This window comes from Diplotaxodon limnothrissa, linkage group LG22 (assembly GCF_057381915.1).
Source record: "Diplotaxodon limnothrissa isolate DT_005_m linkage group LG22, D_limnothrissa_male_GT1.1, whole genome shotgun sequence".
Lineage (NCBI taxonomy): Eukaryota > Metazoa > Chordata > Actinopteri > Cichliformes > Cichlidae > Diplotaxodon > Diplotaxodon limnothrissa.
Window position 1 is genome coordinate 12,891,542 of NC_140616.1, and position 18,868 is coordinate 12,910,409.

Below are 18,868 nucleotides of genomic sequence, written 5' to 3' on the forward strand. Positions count from 1 at the left end.
GTTGGGATTATATGTATTCACTAAAACGTTCGAGAAGGGTGTTATGAAGACTGCAAGCCAAGTCTCATCTAAACACTGGAAAACACTGATGTAAGTGCTCCATAATAATAATTAATCAAAACACATTTCTGAGTAGAAACAGATTGTCCTAATGGAAATATTTTAGCACGTGTGTCACTACCAAACAGAGTAGCATCTGTTTGACTGGACTTAACAGCGCTGAGGTCATCTTCCCATGTGAACGCTCTCATCCTGAAGATGGTCTGAAAAGCCACTAGTCTATGTACGGACATTTCAAGCTTACAGTGACAAGAATACACATTCACACATGGGGATGATTTGCATCATTGACAGTAAAAGGGTTTTGTTGTTCTTTGCAGCATTAAATTCATGTAGACACTAATTTTAAGAAAAATAAATATGAATTAAATATATACACTACAAAATGATTCCCAGTGTTCTGAAAAATAACTAACATTTTATCCACAGCTGTGTTTAAGTTCTAAATCTGAAAATTTCAACACTTACTTGGACCAGTTTTCAGCTGGAAAACCAGGCACCAAGTAAACAGATATAAAGCACAAGCAGTTTGCATAAGTAACATGAAAAAGGGATAAGTAGTCTTGATTTCTTCCTACACTGTTCAACTGTTTGGAAAGGTTTTGTCCGTTATGTTATCCCTACGCATATCTTTTGTATTAGAAAATGGCAGAAACACATTAATTACCTGTACATACTGAACTCCCTATAGCAAGCTGCATTTTGCTGACATAGTTTGTGCCCACTTGTCCTCCCAGAGTAAAGGGTTGCTAAATCAATACAAGGTTGTTGTTAATGTGCACCTTTATTCTATAATGAAATATTTAAGTGATGGGAGCAGCCATTTCTGGGATAGCATCCCCCACCTTTTCTAGTGTATGAGTTTATCAGTAAATGGGGGTCGTTTACAACCACTCACATTCACACCTGCAGCAAACTTAGAATTGCTAATCAACTTAACCCCGTGGATGTCTTTGGACTGTGGGAGGAAGCTCGAGTACCCAGAGAGGACCCATGCAAGCACAGGGAGAACAGGCAGATGCCAACCAGCTGGCGGATTCAACCCAAGACCAGCCCTGCTAGGTACTGAATATTACAATAATCTGAATCATGTGCTATTGACTTTGTAGTCAGCAGCTTTCAAATCAGTTAAAGACCTATGCAAGGTTTTGGACAGATAGCCAATACACAATGAAGCTGTTCTGGCAGCACGTGGTAGTCCAACACCTTTCTAAGACACGTTTAATTAGATTTTACCTTGCAACAGAAATTCACACACAGAAAACAAAACACTTTTGCACAAACATGGAAAACAGAGTGTTTAACTAATATATCTAATACGAACATCTGGTTTATATCATTATTCTTTTATTCTGAGAGAATACTCTGTAACTAGCTTTTCATTTTAAAAAAAAATCAAATCATCTAAGACTAAATTTGCAAACACTGATCTTTTTCTTTCCGTCTTTAAGATGGTTTCTGCAAGTGATTTGCACATCAGAAGCTTCTATCTTGATATTTTTTTTTTTTTTTTTTTTTTTTTTAAATGACATCAGAAACAGCAGTATGCGACATTACGTGATGGCAGAGCTTCAGTTCATCCTTTGTCTTTTTTTTTTTTTTTTTTTTTTTTTTTTTTTTAATAAATAGGACAGGGGGAATGAATGAGAGAAAGAGGGGGAGAGAAAGAAAGAAAACCAAAGGGGAGAAGAGACGGTGAGAAGGGGGGGGAAGAGAGAGAAAAAAAAAAAAAAAAAGAACTCCTGGGTCACCTGTATGGAGAAAAAAAAACAAACAAAAAAAACAAACAGAGGAGACAGCAAACAACAAAGAGCAACATAATAATAGAGAAAACAAAGCACCATCACAATAAACTAGCTAGCCATAGATATCAATATTTACTAAATAATAAACGATATTGTGCAGCACGCAAGATAGACAGCGCACAGTGTGCTTTGAGGTAGCAGCCAAGAAAGCTTTAGTCCGCGTCTGTGAATACCCATGTGTGCATACCTGTGTGGATCAGCATGCTTGCATTCCAAAGGTTTCTCCATGTAATGATCTGCTAGGGAGTGTGGGGGGGCCACAGCCCCGTCCTCCAGGGTGTGAAGCGGGTATGGAGGAGATCAAAACTCCAGACATCCAGAGGCCCCCAGAACACAAGAGACCATGGAAGACCAACAGAGGGGCAGCCGCGCCACTGTTCCAGTAAGAGCTGAGGAGAGTCCCAGATGAGGGCTCGCCCAGCAGCCGCGGAGCAGAAGTCAGGGGGAGTTGCAGTGACGCGCCCGTGAGCTCCGCCGGCCCCCAGCTGCGCCTGAGTGACCGAGCCCCAGGCCGAGAGGCCGGGGGCACCCCACCTCCAAAGGGGCCCGAGCGAGCCCCAGGCCCCAGGCCCCGACAAGCGGCCGCCAAGGAGTGAGCCGGTGTGTACCCGGACGCCCACCCCCAGACACAAAGAACCACCAACACACCGACACCTGAGGGAGTCCGCCACCGGCAGGGGAAGTGGTGGTGGGTGGAGATAGGCCTCCAAACCTTGGAGGGCCTGAGGTGTCCCCAGAGAGGTGGCGTCTGATACCCAACCTGACATATAGACACAGACATACAGGCACACACAGACACAAACATCCATTCCCACCCTCATGCTCTCATATGCACTCACTCCACACTCAACCAACGTGGAGACAGACATAAAGAGACGCTGTACACACAATCACACTCCCCAAGCGTACTCTACAAACCGGGTCTAGGTACCCTTGTCCCTGGAGGGGGGAATTGCACCCAGACCCAGGTGGTGTTACCCTTTTCCCTGCGGTGGGGAGAGGCAGACCACCCCGACGCCGCAGCAGCAGGGAGGCCCCACACCCCAGACCGCAGTCGGACGGCCAACTCCTCCTACTAGCCCTCCCGCTCCAGCAGGCCGCAGAGAATGGGGGTGGGAGAAGACTCCAAACCTCCCTCCACCCGCTCATTGTAGTGTTGATGCATATGTGTTCTAAGGTGCAATTAAAACCCAGGAGGGCATGGAGCTACCTGCCAAGGAGCAGCAGGTAAGCGCATAGTCCCTCCTGCTAGCCCTCAATGACTAAGTGTATTTAAAATTGAGAGGTGGGCAACGACGTCAGGGGTGAGGTATACACCCTGATTCTATCTTGATATTGCAAAAGGATTAGCCTCCGTCATCTGTGATATAAAACAGCAACAAAACAAACTACATACTATCAACTAATATTCCTATTTTTATTTTTGAAGCAGTGATCGCCAAGCCCTACTCTATGCTCCGTTTTGGTTTTTTTGGCTTATAGCCACATTTGACAATACTAAACACATTTTCTAGCAACACAGAAAAACTCCAGAGAATTTCACCCTATGGAAACTAGAACTGAATACTGCTAATCTCGCACATTTGGCAATTCTGCACAAGTCTTCCTTGACCTTTCTTTTGCTGCCAAGTCATCACAAACACAGTGAACAGTTTCCAGCCTTGACACTGAGTCAGACACAAACCACCAACAGCATGCATACTTCTACACAGCTAAAGTGTGGCAGACACACAGCAAACATCCATGGGGTCTACAATTCATAAAAAAAAATGCAAGAGGCAGTTTGTTTGTTTTTTTAATCACAGCGAAGGATTTTCCAGATGGCCTTCTAAATGGGGCATTCTCGTGCTTATGTTAGCATGCCAAATTGCCGGCCTGTAACTCAAGCTGCACGTCCAACAAATATTTCATTATGAACTAAATCTATAACAGCAGCGGGGTTTTTATTAAGGCAGTTTGGTTTAAAAAATTCTTAGAAAAAACAAATATAATATGATAGTACAGCTGTTCATGCTGTTAGCAAGTGTACAGGTATAAGGTCAACCGGTTACGAAGTTAAAGACAAGCAAAACTGGAGTCATGACTGGTGACACTTTGGTCATCTGTGTCAAGAGGATTAGGAGCAGCTAGTGATCCCAACAAAGCCATGTGTCATAGCCACTGAGCTACACACTCCAGCGAGCACTGATCCCCTTAACTGACTCTTTTAACTGCCCCGGCAACTAAGGCGAGCTGACAGCGGGGCTATTTTCAGGCAGAAATCACCCTGGTTTGCACAGGGCCACAGAGAGAGGGGACCATGGCCCATGCCATCGCTTTCCATTAGGAGAGAATGCAAAACACAGTGAGGACCTCACTTTGCCACTTTGCAGCAAAGAGCAACCTTTTGCTCACGACAGCTCCCACAAACAGATGAGGGACAAATGTGTTGTGACAGCAGCTAATAAGTTGCCTGCGATCTGCTGGTAGTGTGTCACCGTGTGTGTGATTGTCACTGTGAACACATGAAGGTCCATGCGTTGTCTATGTTTATACTGAGAGTATATGCTTTGAATAAAGTAGCAAAACACACCAATAAGAGATAAATAGAGCTGCTAAGAAAGGTTGCATCTTGATACATGAATGCATGATACGCATTTGACATGCTTGATCAGCCTCTGTACTTTTGTATGACAGATTAAAGAGCCAATAGACTAAAATAGCAAGCAGGAACACAAATAACGTCTACAAATAGCCAGGGGCCGTCATAAAACACATTAGACTGCATACCAGTCACACTGATAAGCTTTTCCTACCGTTTAAAGTATAGTGTTACAGGGGTTATTACAGCATCCTATAAAGTTTCCTGAAAAGCGCTATCTAAGCAAATCTATTACTATTCATGCAGAGATTCCATTTGCATTTAAATGTGCATCACTATTTTCTTCAGATACATCAATTCCTGGTCAGCTGATGTTAACAAGCATCCATACAGCCATTATAAATAGAGCAAACAGTTCAAAAACCAAATGGCAATGCCGTTCCAACTCTCCACTAATGATCATCCGTCCCTAATACATGAGCTCATGGGCTAAAGTATGACCTTGGTCACCAAACCAGGAGGTAACCCAATTACCTTATGCTCTAGGCACTCCATAGAAGATATATTTACTTCAAATAACCTGACAGGGACACAGAGTTTAATTTTCACTGTGGGGGCCTGAATCAAAAAAGTGTATCAAACCAGATGACAGATAGTTTTTATTTTTTGATTAGACTTTTTTAACTTCCTCTTTCAAGTGACATCTCTTTCTGCCTTATTTAGAATCACTCAGCTTTAGCACAATGGTTCCCCGTGCAGAGCTCTGTGATGCAGTTTTTCTATACTGGGTGCTCATATGAATACTGTACCATACTAAACTGAGGCTGGAAATTTAAGCAGTGTTGCAGGAGTGCGTCATTAGAGTTGTACTGATGAATAAATTGCAGAGGTTAAATTCTGGTATTGAACATATCACTAAGTTACACCTTTTCTCTTTTTATGATTTCCAGTACTAAAGTCTCTGATGCAGGAGAGATGGCCTGGACTTAAAGAGCCAGAAATGAGCAATGAGAGTTAGAAGATTCATATGTGATGATCAAATGTAAGCCATTTTCAGTGGCTACATTTTTATTGGTCATAAAAGTAAAAATCTAAATATCAGTGTTCTCTTAGGGCTGAACAATTATGAACAAAAAAATATTTGATTGGTGTGTCATGTAATATAACACTGCCATGTGCTGCTGCATTTGACCCATGTAGAATTGTTAATGTAAAAATAAAATATGGGCTTCTTAGTCACCTAAATTTGGTGCATCTCTTAGAAGGAAAATAAGAAATATGCATAAAACTCCAAAAATTGTACTAAAAATGAACACCAAATGAAATCATCAGAGGACAATTTTTACCTGCATTGTCCTACATTCCTGTTAATTAAAACTTTGCAGAGTCCATCTTCTAGAACTAAATTATACAGTTTTCACTGTACCTGCATGATGGATGTAAACAAAATTCAAAAGTACGCCACAGCTGTGAAATCCCTCTACATTTCCCCTGCAATGTTTTGCATACAGCGCAATTATTGCCACTGAAGCAAACTAATTGCTTGGTGGGGACAATGCAACTTGTGTCCACTATGCTGGCCATTTTACAGAAGCCTTCATTACTTGCAGTGTTTAGTGGACATGTGTGTTTGATCTAACTGAATGTGATGAACTGGTGAGTTCACTTGTCTTTGTGAGCTGATGTGATGTCCGAGATAACGTTGAACATTTGACGTGTCCGCATTAGAGATCTTTGCACTGTTTTTCTTGGCCTTATGCACTCATCATACTGCACTTTGTGGTGTGTTTCCAGGCAGTTGAATAACTCAGCTGTGTTGCGTTGGGGTGCAGACGCAATTCTACACAACTCTCAGCATATGATTTGTTGTTGGTTAACATCACTTGCCTTAAATCTGAGCTACTTTCAAACAGCCCACTTCAAGGGATGAGCTTCCCCTTCCCCCTGCTGTGCCGAACATTTGAATTTTGCCATCCAGACTAGTCAAGAAAACTTTAAACTGTATGTTGCAGAGAACAGCTTTGATTGGCACATGTACTCTAGGCACATGGTCAGGTGCTGATTTACAAAGAACTTGATTTGCTTTTTCTTTGCGTTCTTACTGGTGGAAGACACATTTTTAATATCACTCGATCATCTTAATTTAATTTTGGGAAGTCAAAATCCTGATCGAGATTAAAATTCAATTAATTGTGCACCCTTATGTTCTATTCAAGTGTGACACTGAACTGCATAAACACAAAATTCAGCCAGCATCAAGTTATTCACACCTATTTCTACTGTCTAATAATTTATTTTAGAAAGCCCTTCCATTAAAATTGGAAGGTGCATATTCTATATATTCACATCTTTTGAAAAGAGATACACACACTCACAAGTGTGAGGAGAAGCAACAATAAAAATAAAAAAAAGCTTTATCTACCCGTGCCAATATGACAGTAAGCCAGCAGGCACCTTCCCAAAGACCTGACAGTAAACCAAAATTAAATAGAGCTATTACTGATGCTATTAGTTACAGCTTTGTTTGACAAGTCAACCTGTCTATCTTGATACAGGTCTGCTCGTGAAACAGAACACAGCAGGATTACCAAATATTTCATTATTCAATCTGGACATTATTTTTATGTTATTCTTTCTCCAAAGAATAACAGACAAAATGCTTTCTGAATACACTTATATATCAAATTAGCTTTAAAAAAAAGCAGCTTCCTATAATACTTAGGGATGCATTACAGTAATGAGATTACCACATCTGCTTGAGATGCTCTGCCATCATACTCACCTCTCTGCAAAATGACTGTCTCTAAAGACACTTTCCTTGAAATGCTCTGGCGCGTGGCAGTGAATATTTGTGCTGTCAAAGGATTAAAACATCACACCATATCTAAAACTATTATAGCTACCACTCTTCCAATTTATTTTACTTTCCTGACACAGCTGAGCAGATTTTAATTTTCTCAAAATAAAAAAAAAAACAGCAAGAAAGAAAGAAAAGCAGTAAAGACTTTTTAAAGGTCACTATTATGAGGTCTTTGAACTGCCATAACTGCAGTCTTCACACAGGAAGCCATTTAGTTATAGCAGGTTTAATTTGCTGCATGGGGGAAAAAACTGGAAGCCATTTGTATGTGTGAATGTTTAGTATTTGACAAGGTGCCAGTTCTCAATTTATGCACTTGCAAAGAGCACATTGTAATATGCTGTTTAATGTGCATATTACAGCTATTTGCACATTGTGCTGTTCCTATGATAAGGCACGCTGGCATTTTGATTAACCTGCGCTTTAGGAAACCTGCAGAGGTTTGGGACAGACTAGCCCTCCTCCCTCCACAACCATCAGCCCACCTCCACTACCCCTCCATATCCGGAGGAAGGGTGCGGGATCGATGGCATGCCGGGATGCTATTAGAGCTGAGGCAGCCAGGCAGCTACAAGTTCAAAAGCAAAGTGTGGGAGGAGAAATAACACAAGGTAATTATCTGGGCCCCGCTAGCTACCGCCAAGGTAATCTGTAGAGTGGAGGACGAAGGGGGGTTGCGGAGGTGGTGCTCAGGATGTCGGTCCATATTTGGCTCAACTCACTGCACTCAGTTCAATCCAGCAAAAGCTGATGAAGACAAAAACTTTCACTTTACTTTCCTCACATATTCTTTGCATTTTGATACATTAGCTATTATATCACCTTTCACTGGATCGTGCTGAACTTGAATGTTAATCGAAAAAATTAGGCACCACAGATAATGATATATATAAACAGAAGACATCCCAAGCTTTCGCACTGCAGCTGAAGCCACATTGCCTAGCAAGGTGAGATGCCATCTGCTTTTTTACAGTTATCTTAATAATCACGATGAGCAAGAAGTAATTAAGCAAGTGCACCAACAGCATCTGGACAAGTCATCACAAAGTCAAGAAAGTTCCACTTACCTGACTTGAGCTCGCTCAGGTTGATTTTACAGTTTAGCAAACATGAAATTCATTCAAATCTGGACCCAGTAACATTTGCACAGATTTTAATTTTCGGATCGTTCATTTGAAAGTGCACACAAATTCAGTCGAAGCAATTTAACATAATTTGCTTCCTCTGTTCCTGAATGTTTGTCATTTGTGTAATCAAATACAACAGCAATAATCACTGGTACGACTGTTCCACTCCACGCATAAAAGCTCACTCCCCAGTGACTCATTTCTAATGGAAAGAAAACACAAATTACCACATCGAGGGAGGAATAGATCAGTCGGTTTTACATTCATGAGAGATAAAATAAACTGTCCGTAAAAAATAGAGTGCACACAGGTACAGGCATTAACACACTCACGTAGACAGCCCCTTTAGAAAACTGTAGAGAACAATTATAAAAACTGCATGCTCAGCAAGCTAACTCCTACAAGCAGCCATAGGCTTTGCACTGCCGACTTATTTTTGCTTCCAGTGCAGTTAATGAGTTAAAGGTCAGTAGGCTGTTATGACACCAATTAGTGCAATATTTCAAATCAGCACTGGTGCTCATCAGCAGTGGTGGGCCGATGCTTTGAGATTTCAACAGAGCTAATTGGAGAATAATCCGCACAAGGCGATTCATCATGGTGAGGGATGCAACTGAAAGAATCCCTCAGGGTCGTTTAGAGGTCACGGACTGCACTTGAGATAGTGTCACGGATCAACGTGGGGGTAAGGGCACAGCAAATATCCGTGCGGGACCACGTTAGGGTTAAGTGCACGATCAGATTCAGCACATTATAAATCAACACATTATCAATCACCACAATACTTGAAATGTGCAATTCACTTGTATTTTTATTTTTATTCCTATTTATTCTATTTATCCCCTTCGTATATTTTATTTATATTTGTCTCTGTATTTATATATGTGTGTGTATGTGTGTGTGTGTATATATATATATATATATAATATTCTGTAACTGTAACTTCTGTCGGTGCTGTGCTTTTTGGAAATCGAATTTCCCAGAGGAACCCACCCGAGGGATTAATAAAGTTCTATCTTATCTTATCTTATCTTATCTTATCTTGTGTTTCTTCTACAAAATGCCTGGGTGCTGAGCTGAGACTTTTCTTTCTCTCTTGTCAGAGGCTCTTCGTGGGCGTTTTTAATTTTTCGTTCCTCCTGACAGGTCATTTCAGAGAGCCATTTGTGGTCTGAACACTCCCTACATTAGTCAGTTACTCCATACACATCTGGGCACACTGCCGAGGGTGGATCAGATGCTGTGACTTTTGACTGTCTGGTCATCAGCTGACCTTTAGCAGAAAGACACCTTACAACAGCTGGAGTCTCTTCTGTGCACAAATGTCCAAACAAAGGGCCAAACAAAGTAGCAAGCTACTGCAGAAGTAGCAAGCTATGTTAGTTACCTTTCAGTCTGAAATGTTTAGTTATGAACAAACACCCTAAAATATTCATGTAATAATAGTACAGACGCAAGATTAAAATAGTGAATCCTGGTGTCTCTGATCTACTGATACGGATTATCAACGGTGAATCAAGTGGGGTCAAATGTTAAATCCAGGATACCAATTATATATTATTAAACGTATAACTCAGTTTATGGTTGGTCAATTGACACCATGGTGTTAATAGAAAACAACCAAGCTGAAAAAAAATTTGGTGAGACATTTTAAATGCTCTTTTTGAAAAAAAGCCTGCTCAAAAAGAACAGCCTACAGTTAGCATGCAACATTAAAAGTACAAGCTTGGGATTAATTGCTCACTAAAGGGTTTTTCATCAGGTTGAAACAAATGTTAAACCTTTACTTTCTTATTCCTGGGAATACAGGGTCAGTCTGGGGATTCAAACGGGAAAATATACTTTCGCCACCTAACTTCCTTAACCTTTATGCAACAGCTGACTGAACTCATGATGACCTTATATGCCACCGCAGCTCTAAGCCTGCGCCCACAGGCCAAACTGTGTCACCTCATTCTGTATGATGCATCACTAATAAACAACAGGGCAGGCGAGAGGCGAGCACCCTTTAACAAGGACAGAGCAGTGGTCCATTTCCACTGATGACACCTTGATGAATTAACACTCCAGAGGAATCGATGAATCCACGGCCGCAGTGGCCTGCTTGCCAAACAGTTGGTCAGGCCAGTGGCGCTGGGACCCGCGGTCCCCAGGCGATGTTTCTGTGAAAATGCACCACTTATTAGAATTATCTACTCTGCTAATTAACAACAGAGAATGGGGAAAAAAATTAAAAAGGACAAAAAAATGCCCACTTCTGCTTGCTTCAATTAGAAAAAGGTTAAATGACAGCGACAGTGGTCTTGTTGCATGTTGTGGTTTGTTGTCTGCTTATGTGGAAACACCCACAGTAAAATTAAAAACTAATGTTTAATGTTGCCTCTGTGAGCTTGTTAGAAAACCTCTGCTCTCTGAAATGTAAGCCTTCATGCCCCATTGCTTCACAGTGCAGCACAAACAGCTAAACACTGACAAATGCCCCTGTTCAACATTAACAGAGTGCACTCAGCCTTCCAAGGTGGCAACATTTATCATTACAGCCATTAATGTAAGATATTTGTACAAAGGTTTTGATTTGTCAGTAGACAATAAAAGCAGACATGGACGAGTCAATGTTGGATTTAAAAGGCATAGGTTGAGGTTTGAAAAATTAAATCTTCACACCAACTGCGGGTGGTAGACCAGTGTATGTGTGGAAATTCTGATGGTCTTATTGTGCTGAATACCTCAAAGGCAGGAGATCTTCTATCCAGTCTTATAGATGGTGTGTATTCATGTGTATGTCAAAGGACTGTAATAAGAGACTTTAGTGAACTACCTGAAAGAATTCAGATAGCGAACATAATCTAAGTTTGCATGGTCACAAAGTATGTTATCCTACAGTACTACTGCACAATTACAACTTATACAAGAATTTGTCACAGACTGCAGTAACTGCAACAAAGCAACTAGCTCCATGAGCAAAGGGTGTTTTTGTTACAGTTCCATTATTCCACAGGTCCATATTCAACATCCTTTGTCCAATACATTCACCATCCCTCCTCTTGCACATGTCCAAACCATGTCAGCCTTGCCTTATAAATTGAGCTGTTCCACTGACCTCCCTCTCATTTCCACACACGTATCCACTGGCTTTCATTCCTCTTCTCTCCAGAGTATACCTCCTCCTCTCTTCCACCTCCTCCCCACTCTCACTACAGATCATGTCATCTGTGAGCATCATAGTCCACGGAGGCTCCTGCCTGATCTCATCTGTCAACCTGTCCATCACCGGTGCAAACAAGAAAGGGCTCACAGCTGATCCCTGATGTAATCCCACCCCCACCTTGAACCCATCTGTCAATCCTACTGCACACCTCACCACTGTCTTGCCCTTACATACTTCTCTGCCACTCCTGACTCCTCGTGCAGTACAGTTCTTATCATCACTTTATTATATGCTTTCTCTTAGTCCACAAAGACTCACAGCAACTCCTTCACTCTCAAAGCAAATATCACATTTGTAGTACTCTTTCCTGGCATGAGACAAAGGGCCACAAGCCAGTGTAGTCCTAGTGTCAGTCACAAACCAGAGGGATGCATCAGGAAGGGCATATTCGCCAGTTCAAATATGTAGATCATCAAGAATGAGGTCGCTAGCATTAAACGTGAAAGTAAAAGTACTGAAGTAATAGTTGCTTTATTTGATCACAGCTGCAGAAAAATCCCCTAACTCATTAAACTGCAGAAATTTTAGACATAAGTGCAAAGACTTCCTTCAGGTTAATACCTAATATTAAGAAGAGTTAAATGCTACAGTAACAAGCTGAAACTCAACCTAAAATAACTGCATTGTATGATTATGACTTTTTGATGTTAGTTTAATGCTTCAGAGGCCCTTTCACCTCACTAAGTTGGAAACCCTAAAGCGTGATGTCGATTACTGTACGCTCAAACTCTGCTCAAAGAACTCAAAATTGATACAGCAAGCCATGACAAGCAACCCATTCAGAGCTGCCAGTAGCAGTCAGTCCAGTCATCTAGTGAATGTTTTTGATATCTGTTGTGGTTATTCTGCCTCTATCTCTTCTCTGCTCTGAGGCGTGCAGAGCCTCTCGGGCTGATTGACGGAAAGAGGTTCTGGCTCCTGCCAGAGAAGCATGATTGACATCCTTGAGATGGAGCACAGCCAGTGAGGATTTTACTGTCACTCTTGGACGTGCAGAGGGCTCCAAAATGCACAATCCACTTGGGTTTTGATAAGTAATAGGAACAGGTCCATACCACAGCGGTGCTTGATATTTTTGCGTTGACTGGACCCTTTAAAACAACTGAGGCATGAGAGCAAAAGTAACTATAGTTTTGAAGCAACAATGCTTTGCAAACATGTCCTTGCAGAACTGGAGAAGTGTCGAAGCTCATGATTGAGGACTGACAACGCTTAACACTAGAGACGGTCCGATATAGGGTTTTTAAGACCAATACTATTAATAGGGAATTTAAAAATAAGATATTGGCCGATATTTATTCTTTCAGGCACACAAAACAAGCAGGTCTCCCAAACATTTCTTATAAGCTGTTATTTATGAGCCATTACTTATATAATATGGCAATGTAGGTTAAAAATAAACGTGTTATAATGTTGCAACAAGTTATGATTATTCATTCATGGCCTGCCTAACGCTCTAATGTGTTTGTCGCATTCCAATCACGTGCGTTGCAAACAGGTAAGCTGCAGAGCGCCCTCTGGTGGGCAAACAATACAATGTACAACACTCGCAACCTGGCTGAAGGGTGTTTCGCCTGTCTCTTCTTTACTTCTCTAAATTTAAATTTTATACGGCAAGAAATTACAATTATTTGCTGATACCAATATATCAGCAAATAGCTAGGATAGGCTAATATTGCTAGCTGCCAATATCCATTGTGCTCTTCCTAACGCCCCACAACATAAAAAAATGTATTGGCAAAAAATGCAACTTGGCTTTTAAGCACTGGAAAATAAAACACACTCAAAGTACAGGATATTTCCCACATAGCTCAACAGTCAGGCAGGATCTCATCACTCAACACACACATACACATGTACAGACACACCCAGACCCAGCGCCTGCAGATGTGCAGCAGTGGGAGCCTGTAACTCACTTTTTTGTCGTCTTTCTGCGTTGCTGGCTGTGCATCTTTACTGTGGTTGTCAGTGGAAGGCCTGCCACCGGCATCCATCTGTCTGTCATCCACTTCATTCTGCTGATCGGCCCCTGACCGAGGAGAGCCCAGAGGGCAGGGCTCAGGCTGCTGAACACCACTTTGGACCTCCATCTTCCCCTGCAGTGCCTTTTAATGGTAGCACGAGATTGCAGAAAATAATGACGAAAGAGTGGATGAATGAAACACTTGGACTGACTTACAAGTTATGGTTGTTTTCACAAAATCTCTGCACCAGTGTTTGTATTCTGAGACATATCTCAGTCTGACATCACTATCGATTTCCAGTATTTATTACAAAAGTCGTTCGAGCTTTTCTGCATTATAAGTCATATCACTGGAACACAACTGTGGGGTAAATATAATCCCATCTTTAAAATTTTCAAAAACAAGGGAGACATTTAGACATTTCACATCAATAAAGGCACGGGTGTAATCACTAATATTAAATGGCATTAAAGCTGGAGTCTGTTTATGTAAGTTAGCCTTTAGGATTTGGGTATCATGCATGACTAACTGGAAAATTTGAGGACACTCAGTCATAGTTAACAAGTAAAAGGTCTGTCAAGGAAATTCCCATCAGGCTCTGGTTGCCATTCTCTCAGCTACAAATGAAATAATTAAAACTTAATAATAATGATTATATCACAGCACAAAATGATTTGCTATCCTTCCCATGGCACTGCACTGTATCCTAACCTAACCTCTGACTTTGCACAATATTATTAGTCCCCATGTGAAAATGTAATTTTTATAAAGGGAATTACCCAAGTGCTGTTAAACAAAGCTTAAAAGTTTTATTCTGAATGTAATGGATCACTTTAATCCATGAAACCCTGAAACTACCAGAGTCAAAATGATTAGCCCACCCAACGCTAATAGTCAATTGTGTATCCTATCTGCTGGAAAACAGCGCATGTCATTTGTTGTAGTTTTAGGTAAGTCTCACACACGTCTCCTGATCTGAGCCTATTCTTTTTTGGTGAATTTTACATGCTCCTCCAAATTTGTGGTCTTCTGGCATGGACTTCCCTCTTCAGTTCACCCTACAGATTCTTAATGGGATTCAAGATAGTGCAGGCCAGTCAATGGCATTCACTTTGCTCTTATGGAAGTAGTTCTTCACCAGGGCTGACGTATGTATTGTGTTGCTATTGTGTTTTGGTGCTGGCTGCTTGAGGTTTTCTTTCAGAATCTTCACGTCCTTCGTTCTTCGTGATTCCTCCCACATTGATAAAATTCCCAGTTCCAGACGCACTGAAGCATCCCACAGCATAATACTCCCACCGCCGTGTTTCACCATGGGGACTGGGGACAATAGTCTTTGGGTTTTACACCTCTCCCATCTTTCTCCAAACTAAAGCATCTTTGTGGCTAAAGAGCTCCTTTATACACTGGAAGAATGTGCTTCCAGCATGCATAATGTTTCTCTTTCTTTAATTTGTCTTAAAAGTGTCTCTTCTGCAAAAGCAGAGTTTATCTTGATCTGCAACCTTGCAGTCCACTCTTGTGCAGGTTTCAAGTGATTTTCTTCATTCAGACTACAATTCCAGACTTGGTTAAGTCACTCACATCTTGGCTGTTGTTCTGGAGTCTAAACACATCATTAATCACTAGTTTTCTTTTAAGGGTCTTTGAAATCTTTCTCTTCTTACCTCTGATGGGCTTGTTCTGTACACCGTGGCTCTCTTTGAGTTTTCTTAATGATACTTCTCACTCCAGTTGATGACACTTGGAAACAGTGTCATAACTTTGCATATCCATCTCATCCTTTGTGAGCATCAACAACTCTTTTTCTCGAGTTAACTGATTTATTTTGTTGTTGTCATGAGGGTTTCTCAGGTGTGAGCTCAAACCTTTGCTGAAGTGTTTATACTGTTTGTAAATTGGAAGATAAACCTCAGTTTTCATTTTATTTTACAAGCTTTGGGCAACGTTAAAGCACATAATTGCACAGCAGTGGTTTGTGCTACAGCTCAAAAAAAGGTCAGTTTTCAGTGGGCTAATAACCCTGGTCATTTGGGGTGGGTTTTTTTTACCCAGATATTATGCTGTTATTGTGTGGAAATCTAAAGCGAACTAATATTTTTAGAAATAGGATGTTGAAAATCCCTTACTCTGTTAAAAAGCATTTGGGAAGATTTTGAGAAAAACTTTCAGTTTGGGGACTAATAATTCTCTCCTAATCTGTATGTGTTTGTCACACTGAGAGCACTTAAAAAAATAAACTGGATAAATAACAGATGTTTAAAAAAAAAATTCTGATCAAACAACATGTTTTAAATTGTAACCTTATAATCTAGAACAAAAAAAAAATCATTTAACAGTGTGGTGCATGCAAGGAAGCATTATCTCAGTAGTGAGGACTTGTTTTTCCAGGTCTCCGAACAATAAAGCAGAAGACAAACAAAGTAAAGACAAGTGACCTCGTTTGAAGGACAGATCTGAAATCAGCATCGGGTCGATGTTTAGCATCTGAGTTGCTTCATTTTGCATTCTGGGGCCATTAATAAGTTATGAGGTCAGTTGGTTGTTCTTGCAACTGAGATGAGCTGCCTCATAAATACATGTCCTGAAGGACCTTTCACTGAGCATTATAACGCTGCAGCCCAGTGAAAACTGGCACAGACACAGACAGGTGAACTTCACCTGTTGGTCCCCGTTAATGAACCCTTGTGATGTTCCTCGAGTATTATCATTTAATTGTTATAATGCAAAAAGGTTACAAAAGCACTAAGTGGGACTAGAAGTGACTAACTCTGCAAAGATTATCTTAGCGTGTGGCGTGTCAAAGGATACACCTCTTGCAGGTCTCTCTATGTTTGGCACCTAGCAGGTGAGGCCCGAGGTCAGTGCAACATTCAGTGTTCAAAGTTCTCCTTCTTCAGCTGCTAATGTGAACTCGCCTGCTAGGTCTTCCGTTCACGCTCACAGCTAAAAATGAAGCTGCAGCTAACCGTGGACGTTTCACTTAATGCACACCAGAGCAACTCAAACATTTTCTAACGTCGTCCCGACTTCAAGCGACACAAACATCCTCCCGAGGGGGTTGTCGCTCCTAGCGCTGTGCCTGTGATATTACAATGGCTTCAACAGCGTAACGGCAGCGGCACACCAACACAAACAAGTTCCAAAAGAATGCCGAAATACCTCTGTCACTTCTTGGCTCCTCGTTATGTCAGAAGCATATCAAGAGGAAGATGCGGTAGTGCAAATTGCTTTACATCTCTGTTGTTGCTCTGACGCGGAAAGCCACAGCAGTCTGGGGCACAACAACAGGCAACCGCTTCATTTAGTTGTATGAGAAGTTATTCCGTCAAAAGCTGGCCGCGAGGCTTTGAGACGCTCAGCTCGAGCCCAGGAGGCAGTGCACGATGTCAAAGCCACACAAGCCGCTTCAGCTGCTGCTGCTGTCACGGCGGGCGTGTCCCCGCAAGCTGTCATCAAACAAACCCACCTCCCGGTTACACCGAGCCCGTGTCAAAAATGCTGCCTTCAGGTACACCTCGAAATATCCGAGAGAGCTGACGTTTGACATCGCTGTCGTAGAAAAGTTGCTATAAAGCAAGCCGCTTTTCATACTGAAAAGTAGCAAAAAAAGATTAAAACGTTAGTTTTATTTTTTTGTTATTATTTATAAGAAACGTAGTCATTTGAAATCGTAGCGAGTGTCCTCTATGTTGCACTTTTTTCACACAAATGGCAAAAAGAAAGCAGACATACTACTCTGCACGAAATGAGAGTATAACACAGCTGCTAATTGTAACTGCTAGTTCTACTAACAATTGATTCTTTTTCCTTCTTTAGGCCTTCTAAGCAGATATTTCCTACAGTTTGTAAAAGCAGCAAAAGCTCTGTTACAGTGGGAGGGGCCGACCTACACGGCTGGGGGTGAAGTGAAGCCGGGCCAGTAACACCTAAGCAGGCAGTGCAGGTCGAAATAGATTTATTATGTAACGTGTGCACTGCAAAGCTGTGATACTTTAAAATGGTAATAATCACCGTCATGGTGACATGGTGATCTTGGTTTTGGCTGAATAGGGTAAGTGTGTGGGAGTAAAAGAAACGATATGGTTATGGTATGTTTTACAAGTAATCTGTAACCTAACACAAATGAATCTCATTTAAATTCTTACATACAAGCTGTTAAACAGTCATCCTTTTTTCATTGATTATTTCTTTATTATTTTAAAAATATTACTCTTCAATTTTGGACACACGCCGTCTTTAATCCAATCAAAACAATGATTGATAAATCTGCTGAATCTATATAATTGAGCTTTGTGTTGCGAATTTCGACGTACATTTCCTGAGAATTACTGTGGACAAATAATTAGAAAGCCTCGATGATGGCCACAAGGTGGCGATATAAAATCAATAAACTCTGAGAAGAGCATGTCAAAGAGGATGCATGCTTAATGCATTGCTGCTTGAATTATAAAAGGTTTTAAAAAAGAAGAAGATGGTAACCAAATCACAACCAAACTAATAAGTGTCTGATATGCTATCATCTGTGTGCCAGTGTTAAAGAGTGTAAGCCTATCTGTGTGGTGGAGGCAACTATAATAAACCAGTAGGTGCTATTATATGTAAGCAATATACAGTGTGTAGTATTTTAGACAGATTCACTGTTTGCCCTAAAGATGGGACAATAACGTGAGATATGCATAACATGGGTCCATTGTGCTATCTTCATTGCCTTCCTTTCGTCCTGCTATACTGTTTCTCTGTTTCATCCAAGCAGGAGGGATTTTACCCAAACGAACAACTGCTCTAACAGGCGGACCCTCGTCTGTTCTGACAGAGCTGCCGCTGCCAGAGAAGGCAGACAGGCAGTCAGAAAGGCAGGTGGATCGGCGGGCAAACAGGCGGAGGGTTAGGCGCCACAAGGAGCAGGAGACTGGGGCCTCGTACAATCGGGCCCATCAGCCATATTCAGCCAGGCATGTGTCCCCTGCCTAAGCCAGCAGGGACACACAGTCAGGCATGTCGATGGCCTCAGCCGGCACAAGCAGATGTTTTCTGGGTATTGTTGTTCCGCCTCTCTGGTAATTGTTTTCCTTCAGGACCAGCCAGTGGGACAAGGTGCCAGGTTGTGTTGTGGGAAGGAGTTATGAGGAGATGGAGAGACAGAGTGTATTATCAGTCAGCAGCGCTTTGCAGGCTGCTGTATGCAAGCTGTCCAGCTTTTTCTTTGTGCTCCATGCCGCTTGAATTACAGTACGAGAGACTGAAAAGAATTAAGCATTTG

At 41.5% G+C, this 18,868-nt stretch overlaps 1 protein-coding gene across 2 annotated transcripts in view; it reads right to left on the reverse strand.

Moving 5' to 3' along the window:
* Nucleotides 1–16,964, reverse strand: part of LOC146609535 (RNA-binding motif, single-stranded-interacting protein 3-like) — a 301,239-nt gene extending 284,275 nt beyond the window's left edge. For both annotated transcript variants that reach the window (XM_085345750.1, XM_085345749.1), the window contains exons 1-2: nucleotides 16,768–16,964; nucleotides 13,558–13,746 (exon numbers count right to left, since the gene is read on the reverse strand). In XM_085345750.1, the coding sequence (XP_085201876.1) occupies nucleotides 13,558–13,731 (174 nt within the window). In that variant the 5' untranslated portion in view covers nucleotides 13,732–13,746; nucleotides 16,768–16,964. The remainder of the gene's footprint in view (nucleotides 1–13,557; nucleotides 13,747–16,767) is intronic.
* Between the last annotated feature and the right edge of the window lie 1,904 nt (nucleotides 16,965–18,868).